Genomic DNA, 13394 nt, shown 5'->3' with positions numbered 1-13394 from the left:
ATTCACTATCTCAACAAATTAGAATAAGACTGCTGATCTTGAGTCTGACCTTCTGCAGACCAGGAACGGAGAGCAAGGTGGACATCAAATCACCCACAAGCTCTTCATGCTCTTCACATCTAGATTTTGGACAACATAATTAGACTTGATGAATGATGAATATGTAAAGTGCAAATTTTCAAATAAAGAAACATAAGTGTTTAACTATAAGCAAACAATACATTTTCAGGTAAATAATGAAATGGCAGAATCCTTACCCTTCTTCTAAACCTTTAAGGATGTCAAGAGTTTCAAAGAGTTCCCGTCCATCCAGTTTAGGAATCTCTGAACATGGTGATATGAATGAAATGAATGATGGAGATATTTCAGTCATGCTGTCACGGGCCAACTGAATGTCGACTGTCAAGCTTGAAATAAAAGACAACGAGATAAGTCACAAGTAAATTTTTCTATGGTTATATTAGAAATCTGTGTACCTTATTTACGACCTGTACAGTTAGGGATAAACTTACGTGGAGTCTGTGTTTCTGGTGACGCTGAGAGAGGAACACACATTGAGCTCACTGTATCTCTTACTGTACTCCACCTGCAAACTGACAGCCTGATATTTAAAAAATGTACACTTTAATATACTTTAATATCTGATCATTGTCTGCTTTAAGTTAATCTTCCAGTATAAGAGAATAAAATAAAAAAAATGATATAATGTTAAAATATGATAAATCATTTTGATCTACTGATTTCCAGTCAAATAGCCTGAATCCTGCAAACAACCTATATTTTTAAATGAGATATAATACAACCTTTGCTTATTTAAAAGAAATCGGTCATCACAAACGTCATTATACTTGTAATTTTAAACAAGGATGCTTTAAATCGTCTTCCATGTGGAACACAAAAATAATTATCTGGTTGAGTCTCTTTAGTTTATCATACCAGATGTTATGGAGACTGGGACACGTGTGACACATAGAGAGGATCTTTGCACCCAAGTTCTCAGTCAGGCTGTCGGTCGTCAATTGCACCTTGTTCAGAGCAGACACTGAGTGCAGGGACAACAGCAGAGCATCCACAGTCTCGTCAAATGTAGGACTTCTGTTATTACATGGAAAATTATTAACAAAAGTATTATTTAATATTCAGTTTCATGGTGAATACCAAAATATTCAATGATTATTTTTACATTATAGAGATCCCTTTGCATTGAATATATGCTTTTAGAAAGTTTTTCCAGTCACTGCTAGTTTTTTCTGAGTTTTCAGACAGGGTGAGCGCTATGCTTGAGAACAGTGACTTTGTCCTGGGACTGGAGCTGGTGCACTTCAAAAACAAGCTGAAATACAAACAAAATTTGAGTTGGCCTAACAAATACCACACTATTTGTACACAAAGATTCATAAAACAGTTAAATAAAATGTTCGTATTTGCTACACAAATGTTGGGGAATATATTATGGACTTTTGATTACTGTTAACACTTTACTGCCTCTGATCTTACTTGTTCTAAATAGGCTCATCTCACAAAAAAACATTCTGTTGAACAGTTTATGTTACCTGCATTGCCCTGATAATCTCTTCCACATCCTGAGATCTGAGCAGACAATACGCTCCATGCTGTCCAGTTCATAAGAATCACTTTGGCTGAAAATCACATAGCCTCTATCACGTTTCTTAGCAGACGAAACTGATCACAGTATGGTGTTATAGGGGAAAGTAATGATTTTAACAGTTTATGTTTCTCACTTGATTTCATCGCTGCAGTCACTGAGAGGTGAGGACATGCCATCTTCATCACTGTCATCTGACATCTGTCCTGCAGACTGAGACCTGTGAATATTTTCATAAACCATGCCATGTTTATTTAAAAAAAAATATATATTTTCAGATGACATCGCAGATCCCTTTTACTTTATCCTATCTCCTTCAACAACCTCACTCTTTCTGGTATGCAATGCCCACTTTTTACAATCAATAAAATCAAGTCCCAGCCTATATTTAGTTTCACTCGGAAATACCACGTCAGATTATGTAAGTAAAACGGGTTATGAGCAGTGTTTAAAACCCAATAAGAGACTTGAGTAAAAACTGTCATCCCGCCAAACACCATTCAGTCTGTCTAAATCACTCTCTTTACTCTTACTCATCCTATGGACACTGAAAAACATCCACAAAAATAACTACATTTAAGAGTTAATAAAAGCACAGTGAAATCTGAAACAGAAAGAACAATGTGACAGTGACAGTTCAACTGTCAGATTTGTATCTAAACTTCATCATCTTATTCACTATCTCAACAAATCTCACTATCTCTAACCCTAACTCTAACCCTTATTATATAAAACTTAACATATCTAGTTTATAATAGTTCAAATGGCTGGAAATGTCATAAAACTTTTCATTCATATTATATATTATATTATATTATATTAATTATATTATATTATATGTTCATACTCGAATGCTCACAAAACTACAAATACGTTAAGCATGTTTGTTAATGACCTGTTATTAATTAAAAGTTATGTGGTGTATTTTGTTATGCACTAATAATGTTATTGCTTAATTGCACTCTCTCTCTATCTCTCTCTCTCTATATGCTCTAATTTAAATGTGTTCTTTAATAAAAATTTAGTTAGTCTTCATGGATCATCTAGAATACAGGAATTACTACTGCTTTACCTGAAGAATTCATTCCTGTGGTCCTTCTTGAAGTTCGCCTTACTTATCTCATGCCGCTCGACTGCCCCAAAACTAAGCCACAAAAATAATGATATTTTGTCATCGTGAAATTCGATTCTGAAAGGGTTCATTGTGCATATACTAAGTCACTGTGTTTGTTCTGAGAGACTGCAAACACCCAGTTATATGTGTACTGTGTAAATAAGAGTGAAGTGAATTCTCACTTTAATGCAGTCAGACTGGTGTTTGTCTGAAAGAGGTTAAGGACTCTGGATGCTCCATCCACAGTCATGAATCTGAAGACAAGATCCAATTCCTTCAGACCAGAGACCGAGTGCAGGACAGAGAGCAGATCTCTCACACTCTCATCATATTCAAAAGAACTGTAAGAAACACAGATTTTTTAACTAAAACACTGTTTATTTATCTGTCATTCTCCCCATTTAACAATCAGATTCATACAAACACTCTCTTTGGTGAAAACATTGACTCACAACTCAGTCAAGTCTTTCAGCTGGTTGTAGGCCTGAAAGAATCTCCTCCAGTCAGCATTTGCATTCTCAGAGTCATCTGTCAAAGTGATGCTGACACAGGGAAGCACTTTGTGCACTGGAGGTTCAAAGGGGTTGATATCACAGCAGCCATCTATATAATTCAGATGGTTACAGCCGACAGAGAGCCTGCAAAACAACAGAGGACAACTGCTGCTAAAAACATTAAAAGAACGAGAAGAGTTTAAGCAATTGTATTTTCTCAGAATTTCCAGACTTGCTGGACAGCTAGTGATATTATTATAGCAGTTGCTTTTTCCCAGTATCTAAGGCAAAATCATAACCTTATAAAGTATTCCAAAAAGATCAAGGAAAATACAGACAACTGGAATAAATGCTGGAATACATTACACAACACTAGGCACCATACACTGTATACACAGACACTACCAGACTTTCTAAAAGACAAAAAACATGACTATCATACATCATTTTCTGTGGAATCTGTCAACTTCGACTGCCCAAAATCAGCATACTGGCTCTGACTTTCTGCAACTACACTCTAAAAACTGTAAATAAATCCAGTATTACTGGAGTATGTTTTACAAGCAAATACTGCTTCAAAATGTCATGTTTATTTTAATGTTACTTGCCATTTCTTTGTAATTGTTGTGAAATTTACTAGCAATCTGTACCAAACGTGTGTAGAGTATTCCAGCCTTAAATGTCAATTATAAATCTAAGCGAATGTTACTGGACAGTACAGCACACTGGAGTTTATAGTAGATAATATCTTACCTCACTCCATCAGCTCTCATTATACCCAGACTCTCCACATCACTAACAGCAGACATATCGGTATTCAATCTGCCAAAAGAGAATTTATTGAGTTTAGTTTTAGGTACAGAAAGATGATACAACCACTTCCTTACAAATGCATTGCGGCAGTACCATGGCATCAGATGGTAACATGATACTATGATATACAGTATAGTCAACATTTGAAGTGGATCAAAACCTTTCATCAAAGTTGTCCTAAAACCAAAACAATACCTGTTCTTGTCTTAGGACAACTTTGATTAACTTTTTTGATCCACTTCAAATGACTGTATACCATGGTATTGAATGTCTACCATATTAATATAAAATGGTATTTTCATCATGGTACGTCTTTGAACATTTTGTAACGCATCAGGCTATTCTTACTGCAAGTGAAGTAAGCTGGAACAAGACAGGAAGAGGGTTAACAGACCAGCCGCCCAGCTCTCAATCAGGTTGTTTAGCCAAACTTTTACTTCCTTCAGGCCGGGAACAGAATGAAGGTACAGCAGCAGAGAATCCATATGCGCATCCAACTCTGGGCATCTAATGAAAAAAATCCATGTATTAGATTATTATTAGACTCTCCCTTGGCCACTGAACCAAACAATGCATTCTTGTATTCATCACCCTGTATGAAGCATACTGATATTGATGCTCATATTGAAAACTGTGACTTAATGTTATAAAGGTAGTTCAGAATTGTCAAGTTTTGACTTTGAAACATAACTATGACTGAAGTCAGTTTAATTCATTCAACTCACTGTTCTGTCAATTGAATGAGTTGGTAAAGCCTTTTGAAAAGAACCTCCCAACTGGCACTAGACCCTTCAAGAGGAGGGAAACTGAGGCTGAGCTTCACCAGTGCCGGTTTGTCCAGTCGATATGAATGTACCAACTCTCCATTGCTACCAGATCTGGAAAGAAACATTCATATTCATACAGTAAATGTGCACACAGTAGGATTTAAAATGGTTATGAATTTACATTTCTTTGTCTTGAATTTAAAATAAACTTAATAAAATAATTAAATGACACAGGATATGTCATGCATGAGTTCTAACGCTGTATCATAAGCCCATCTGTCCATTGCAAGACTCAATGATGGATTTTTCCTTTCACTGTCGTGCATCTTGTACCTGCAATAGATTTGACCAACAGTTAGTTAACGCAACCACCGACAAATCAAGTGAAAGGAAAATAAACTATGACTTACTCTTCAAATTGCTTTCTAGAGACTGAAAATGTTGAACAGACCCTTGCCTCATCACTAATCATAAGATTTCTCAAATGAAACCTAAAAGGTCATAAATGTGTTAAAAAACAAATCAGTCTGAATTAGTGAACTTAATTTAAGAAATAAATGTACAGCCAAAGAAATCAAAATGTAAATCAGCTGTAAATTTACTGAGAGCTTACAGCCTAATATGCAAGCAGGATTATTTTCTCTTACTTTATGTGAGAAATCTTTGGATTGACTTGAAGGTAGGACAGAATCTTAGAAGTCCAAATATCTGTGAGGTACTCAGCTTGTATGTCCACCTCAGTTAAACCAGGAACACAACTTAGGAAAGACAGCAGTGCATCCACATTCACATCAAACTCAGTGTTTTTCCTGGGAACAAATACACAAATATTAGCAGATTATAATATTAAATATTGGGATAAAAGCAGAATTGCTAAATCAATTGAGAAGACCTACATGTCTGAGAAGCTCCTGAGGTTATGAGATGTCTTGAGTAAGTCAGTCATGGATATTGCAGAGAAAGGACAAAGACCAAAGGATATTTTTGAAAAACCCTGATAATAACAAAGACCAAGTTTTTCTGAGATTTCACCCTGATGCCCTTCTGAGTGCCCAACAGTAAACCTGAAATTAGGAAGAGCAATTATTCATTATTTTCTATTATTTTCAAATGTATCTTCAAGGGCTTATTTTAGTTACACAATGTAATATTTTTTGTGAATAAATTAAAGAAATATTAACTGAGAATGAATTAATGAACGAATATGAAATATGAATTCAATTACCAGAAGGAATTGTTTTTGCTTGCAATAGTGAACTCTGAGCAAAGACTCTTGTCTATGTTTTCTGCTTGACTGGCAATACATACACTGAGAAATTAAATGAAATCAAGATTAATCTACAGTACAAAAGACCTGGTTTCAGATGTAAACAATTGTGTGTATGCTTGTTTTTGGGCATGTCTATACAATCCATCTAAAAATGATAAAGCATTCTTCTACTCTTTTATAATTATAACGCATGTAGTTTAATAACCTCACATTAATTGAGAGGCTATATGGAAAATGTATACAAAAATATGCCAAACGTTGTGAAATGTTGTGATCAGTTACAGCATTTAAAATACATTTTCTTGCTATATCTAAATAAAGTGAGACAAAGGTATTTGTTACGGTAATGACGCCCGGAGAACATCTATTGCTCCATATCTTGACTCTCTATCACTAAAAGCCAGTGATCAGGTCAAGAACTTAGGAATCATGTTTGATAGCGACCATAGTTAAAAAAAAAAACATACTAAAACAGCATATCACCTTAGAAACATCTACAAAGCACGTGCGTGACATTTTCTCCCTTCTGACAATGATTTACTTGTATTAGTAGTACAAGTTGTATTTTATTTTACCTTTTTAATTTACATGTGTATGTTTTTTTTCTGTGAATGCAGACATTCATTTCTCTTCTGTAAAGCACTTTGACATACTAAAACAGCATATTATCACCTTAGAAACATCTACAAAGCACGTGCGTGACATTTTCTCCCTTCTGACAATGATTTACTTGTATTAGTAGTACAAGTTGTATTTTATTTTACCTTTTTAATTTACATGTGTATGTTTTTTTTCTGTGAATGCAGACATTCATTTCTCTTCTGTAAAGCACTTTGTAAACACTTTTTAAAAGGTGCTATATAAATAAAGCTTTACTTTATGTAAACATATGCATATGTTCCCAATTTTGTATGTACAAATTTGCCTATATTTACCTACATTTAAACCAGAAACCTTGATGTTCACGTGTTGTCAGCTGCCTGTTTGTGTTTGTCATTGTGTTTGGTTTACCTGAACCTTCTTCCCATCATCTCTTTTACAAGAAAGTTCATGGTTAAATCGACATTGGCGTGGCTGATGCTCCTCACCACCAGCCGAATGTTACCCACTGATGTTTGTCCACTGAGGGTTTTCAGGATCTTCTGCACACTTTCATCTGACAGGGTTCCATCCTCCATACTGCAATGCATTCACAACACTGCTTCACTAATCGTGATGTAGCATAAGAACATAGGTCGCTTCTCCATATTGTCTTATTTACTATAATTTATAATAGTAAAACATGGATTTATGATGGATGCATAAATATAAAAAACATAATATATATAACAACACTGCAGCAGTTGAATTAGTTACCAGATTATGGCTTGACCAGGCCATTTAGTGTCTAAACTCATTTTTGAGAGAACTTTGGCATTGTTGCATTTACAAATATAAGCAGGATAGCATAGAATTCACAACCAAGAGAACATTACGTCAAATAGCCCACGTTCTTTCTTCTCCCCAGGGCTGATGTCAGGAGGTCAACATCAGCGTCAGATATTGACTCAACATCCAACCTACAAATAAATAAATAAACAAAATCAGTTTGCATACCAAACCTCTTATATAGTAAAGAGAACAATAATGAGAATACATGGCATATAAGATGATATAATGGTAACAACATTTTTTGGACACTACTGTGATGGCATTCTTTGAAATACCAAATAAATCCCATTGTAATTGCATGAAATTGCAGAACACTTACCATAGAGTTGTACACCTACAAAGCACAGGGTGAAGCATCTTTAGATCTTTAGAATTGCTTTTGACTTCCATACTCATAATGCGTGAGGAATACTGGAGACAGTACATCACGACCTGAGAGTCGACCCCCTTCAAAGACCAGTGGATGTTAATACCTGAGCGTTCCCACAGCTTCATGACGTTCTTCAGCATATCCCTATCATGAAGCTCATACAGACAATGGAGAATGAAATCACTCATGTAAAATGTTTCCATGATGTTCTTCTCTATAACTTTGCTGATCCATTTCTCCAGCTGTGCGCGAATAACGGTAGATGTCGACTTTGGATGGTCTCCTGGGATTAAACGGTTCACTTTCTTGTTCGAGAGACCAAAAAGGAACCGGATTACAGGTAAGAGATGCTCATTGCGCCTGCCATTGCCTGCTGATTCCAGTAGCTCCTTGACTTTTATTTTCGCCTCTGCCTTGTCAGTTAACATGTAGAAGAGAGCGGTGAAGAACTCCTGAAAGCTGAGGTGCAAGAACCCAAACATCTCCTTCAGATAAGTTCTCTCTTGCTGGTGAAATGTGCATAGGAAGGGAATATTCGGTAAATCTGAGATTGCCTTTGGAAGATTGTTTCTGGAAAAAAGGACTTGGCGTTTTGGTGTTCCACTCTCTGCTAGCTGACCCAGGTCCTTGAGGAGGTTGAGCTCGTCATGCTGATTCAAACTACTGTGATGTTTCAAGAGTGTGAGCACAAAATCAACAAATATGGACGTGGTTGTCGTCAACTCGCTAGTTACAACACCATCCTTCCCTTTTCTCTTGAAAATTGTGCAGATAATCCAGCAGATGACAGGGATGAAGCAAGCCGTGTAGAGCATCTCGTGTATCTTCACCTGCTCGTACACTTGACTTGAAAACTCTTCGTCCTCAAAGAACTTTCGGAAGTATTCACTCACTCCTTTCTCGGAAAATCCCATGATCTCCACAAAGCACTGTGGCTTTTTCAGAATGTTCTCCAGTTTGTCTACAGCGGTGGATCTCGTAGTAACCAGCAGGAAGGACTCTCTCATCATACGTCCTTTCAGAAGAGAGCTAACAATGGCCTGTGAATGGGATTTGATGTCTGGTTTTGGAGGCAGCGACTCTTTGGTACCAGAAAGCATGAGTTCATCAAAACCATCAATGATGAACAAGATCCTCTGTGGTATGTCTTTTAAGATCTGACCAATCTCATTTGGAGTTAAACTACAGTCCAGGAGATCCAGCAGGCTCATCTCACCAGAGAGACCATTGAGCTCTTTGCATCTAAGATGAAATACTACATCAAAGAATCCAGCGTAGAGCTCTCCAGAGGCCCAGTCCAGAACGATCTTTTGCGCAGTGACTGATTTCCCACTTCCAGAATCACCTTGGAGAATTACAGCTTTTCGAGGCACTTTTTTGGAGCCATTCTCTGGGCCGAAAAGCTGATCAAGCCTGATGTTTTGGTTTCTCTGGTTGGTTTCTCTGGTGTTGAAGAATCTTTCCCCTCTAGAGCGCATCTCCGTCTCTCGCTCTTTCTTTTCTCTGTGTTTCTGAATAATCAGCGGGTCAGTGTAGCGATCATTAAGCAGCACCTGTTCACCGGCACGGGAGGTGTATTCTGTAATGTAGGCATACTCGGACAGCAGGGACTTCTTGTATTCTGTGATCAATGTGCTAGTATCTGTTAAAAAAATGTGTTTACACAGCTGTCTTATTACAATTTTTAATCACGGTTATTTCACCCAGCAGTATAAACAAATACACTGTAAAAAATGACCGTGAATTTAACGGTAAAAGACTGTAAAAATGCTACAGTAAAAGCCTGTTAAATGGTTAACGGTAAATTTCCCTACTATATACGGTGAAAAACTGTATTGGACATTACATGTATTGGACATCAATTTTACGGTAGTATACCGTTTTTGGAAGTGAAAAATACTGTATAATTTACAATGAATAACCGTAAATTGACATTCCCAGAATTCCCTGCGTTACATTTAAATTTGTATGTTTTTTTGTTGAAATAACTATGTTTCTTCTTAGTTTTTTCTTATCAGTTTTGTATGTTAGGGTTGTGTGTTACACCTAATGTTGTTAAATGAATGTTTATTGCATTATTTCAGTTTCATGTGCGTTACCATGATGGTGTTTAGTGTTTGTGTGAATGACTCTGTGCACCTTCTATATATGTTATTATCTAAAAGCTGCTTGTGATGGGCTTTGGTTCATCATGTGACTTTCTCATCACCACCTGCATTTGGTGGTTATCAGTGTATTACAAAGGTACAAAACAGATTTCAGTACTTCAATAGGTTGGTATATTAACATTATATCAAATTAAATTACGGTATTTAACTGTAAATTTAAGTTAAAACCGTAAAACCTAAAACGTTGCTACCGTATTTTTTACGGTAAAATTCTGGTAACCATAGCTGCCGGTTTTTTACCGTAAATTTTATGGATTTTTTTTTACAGTGTACATTTACATACCCATGATTTCAGTTCCAGGCCCTACAGTATGAAAAACAAAACTTGAGTTCTGAAATAATATAATCACAAAAAGTGTAACGTTTCATTGCTTTTCATGTCCATTTCTAGTAACATTTTGTACTTTATTGACAACAAATTTAATGTTTCATATGTATGTGGAATTAACAACGATGGGATTAACATTGCAAAAACATTATATTATGTACTAATATGTACTTTATCCACTTCATATTTTCTCAAATATGAGCAATAATTTCACATGGTAGTGTAAATTAAAGTAGATATTTACAAACCTGTGACTTCAGCTCCAGGTCCTATAGCAGAAACAATAAAACTTAAGTTAAAACAAAATATTACAATATGTATAATAACAAGATATTAGTTGTATTACAATTGTGTTTTGCTGTGCTACGTCCACCAACAGAGAGAGATGCTTACACACACACACACACACACACCTGTGAAGTAATTATTAGCAATGTTAATATTTCCAGTGACTGTTGAGTTCAATATCACAGGTGCAGAAATACTGCTTCTATTCTTGGCAGTGATACTGATTTTAGAGACCTCAGCATTACAAGGCCCCACAGTTCCTCCTTTGTCTTCTGTGGAAAAGGAAAGAAAAAATAGATTACTAATGTTATTTTTAACCATAGTTTACATGCGAATCAGCAATTATCTGACTGGCCTAGTTTCATGTGTGACTGTAAGTTACCATAATTAGAGACATCCATCTGCTGTCTTCAGTATATCTGTGCACTCCTGTAATCTGAAATGACCAGCTGAACCTGAGGAAAATAGGCAGATATCATGTAAGTGTCAATTATGGGAAAAGGCAAGAAATATTTGATGTTTTGTGTTTCACGTACTATAATTTAGCAGTATGTACCGGTAGCATAGTTTGGAAATGCCATTTACCCCCAAATGAGTTTAATATATAGCAATGAATACATGACCAATCACAATCATTTGTTCATACCTCCTTCACAAAAAACTGACCATGGTAACCATAGTTTAAAGAGATGTCACATGGGTACACTCTTAAAAATAAAGGTGCTTCAAAAGGTTCTTCAAGCGATGCCATAGAAGGACCATTTTTGGTTCCACAAAGAACCATTCAGTCAAAGGTTCTTTAAAGAACCATCTCTTTCTTACCTTTTTATAATCTGAAGAACCTTCTTTCGCCCCAAAGAACCTTTTGTGAAACAGAAAGGTTCTTCAGATGTTAAAGGTTCTTTAAGGAACCATTTAGACAAAATGGTTCTTCTATGGCATCGTGAAGCACCTTTATTTTTAAGAGTGTAAAACCGAACTTAACGTGCAGTAGCTAGCATTGTTATAAAAAATGGCAGAAAGAGTCTGAAAGCTTCTTGAATGCGATACTGTATAATTATTATTGGGATTTTACTTTAGTAACAGTAATCTTTACACGTGAACAACTGGTAAAATTAAAGAATAGCCTACATCCTCAAGAAGAACTTTGGAGTACCCTTACCAAAAAGTAGTATACTTCAAGTTTGTTTTATTAAGTATACTTAAGTAAAGTTCAAGTATATTTTTAAGTATACTTTATGTAGCAAGTATACAAATATCAGTGTACTGCTAGTATACTTGTAAGTGTACTATTTCAATACTCCTTGGGACTAAATTGGCCCACTTTCTAGTATATAAAAGTATACTTTAAGTGTAACAGTAGTAAACTTTAAGTACACTACTAGTTTACAACAATATTTTTTAGCTTGTACTGCAACTATACTAAAAGTTAAATGATCATAATAGTTCAGTTGAATTATGGCTGACAACAAGCGTTTCTTGAATTAAATGAATTGAAAAGAACTTCAGTACATGAGCTAGTAGATTTATTAGCTTATTAGTTTAGTTTAGCTTTTTATCTGTGTGGAGCAAATTTACTATATAGGCTAAATGGTATTGTAATTATTAGTTTATTTAAAAATGCACTGTTCTAAATGTTATGAAGAACTTTTTCGCATCTCTTTGTCGATGGATATGTTTAATAGACAAAATATAGGCTACTGGGAAAATATTTGTATTATTATTAGTTGTAAAGTCAAGAATGTCTTACCTGTAGCATCGCGGTGTAGTTCTGAGTGTTTGTCTTGAAATGATGAGGCTTTCACTTTTCATTTCAAGTGAGACCCGCCTTGAGTGAGCAACATCTTTCTGGGCTTACGTCACTGTAGTCTATACTGAAACTGAAAGCGTTCACTCAACGCATTCCGCCCCGGTTAAGGGCCGCAGTAAAGATACCGGGTCTTTACACAGCTGTTAAGGCTGTGTCTGCTCAAAATTCAGAGTAAACTCACAATGCTGCGTAAAAGCCAGACTAAACGGTGCCTGCTCTGTCACAGCACAGACCCTAGTATCAAAGTATACTTGTAATTGGTGTGTAAATGCATTTATGCCACCTCTGAACAGCATTAAACAGTCTGTGTAAAGACACCAGGGGCCAGTTGCATAAACTTAGCCTCTATGTTAAGACAATGTTGTAAGTATTAGTTTAACCAACTAGCTGTTAGCCAAGGGGTAATCTGTCTTATTTTGGGATTCAGTTTAACTACTGTATGCTTTTATGTAACTGAAAAAAAAAAAAAGATTTGATGACTAACATGTCAGACTATGCAACTGGCCCCTAATTGCCACTTAAGTGTTTCTGTGCCAGATTTGCCGTGTACATTTATTAATATTAAACTTATTGACAATGGGAAAATTTATCATTTTGACTTTTAAATTGAACAATTTTAAATTTAAATGTATATTTTATCTGAGGAGGTGGTTTGACCATATGTTAGAGGAAAAACAGAAACATGAAAGTCTTTAGAAGGAAAAATATAACCTGCAAGAATGTCCATAGTTAAGTAAGGTTGATTTTAAAAACAAACCTTTTTTTATGAGGTTTCACAGATGTTTAGTATAATGATATTTTTAGATATATTCCCTCAATTTAAGCAGGTCCTGTTAGCATCTATAACACTGGAAAGACAAAATAGCTACTGGATTTAATATATGTATGATTAAATAGAATATATATATATATTGTCTCGATCAGTTTGAAACAAT

At 35.6% G+C, this 13394-nt stretch overlaps 1 protein-coding gene across 1 annotated transcript; it reads right to left on the bottom strand.

The window, feature by feature from the left end:
• Nucleotides 1-10: 10 nt before the first annotated feature.
• LOC107599284 (NACHT, LRR and PYD domains-containing protein 3) lies at nucleotides 11-12444 on the bottom strand. Its single transcript, XM_016290828.1, has 26 exons — nucleotides 12400-12444; nucleotides 11032-11098; nucleotides 10775-10921; nucleotides 10610-10630; nucleotides 10317-10337; nucleotides 7815-9507; nucleotides 7540-7623; nucleotides 7076-7243; nucleotides 6020-6103; nucleotides 5691-5858; nucleotides 5442-5603; nucleotides 5205-5285; nucleotides 5053-5127; nucleotides 4753-4905; nucleotides 4376-4534; nucleotides 3968-4036; nucleotides 3173-3358; nucleotides 2903-3061; nucleotides 2679-2750; nucleotides 1743-1826; nucleotides 1554-1640; nucleotides 1184-1333; nucleotides 937-1095; nucleotides 513-593; nucleotides 258-407; nucleotides 11-119 (listed from the first exon to the last, which is right to left on the bottom strand). The coding sequence occupies exons 2-26, from the start codon at nucleotides 11048-11050 to the stop codon at nucleotides 11-13; spliced, it is 4341 nt and encodes a 1446-aa protein (XP_016146314.1). The 5' UTR covers nucleotides 11051-11098; nucleotides 12400-12444.
• Nucleotides 12445-13394: the final 950 nt, after the last annotated feature.

This window comes from Sinocyclocheilus grahami, unplaced genomic scaffold, assembly GCF_001515645.1.
Source record: "Sinocyclocheilus grahami isolate Dianchi unplaced genomic scaffold, SAMN03320097.WGS_v1.1 scaffold263.1, whole genome shotgun sequence".
Lineage (NCBI taxonomy): Eukaryota > Metazoa > Chordata > Actinopteri > Cypriniformes > Cyprinidae > Sinocyclocheilus > Sinocyclocheilus grahami.
This window is presented reverse-complemented; position numbering and strand designations above follow the sequence as displayed.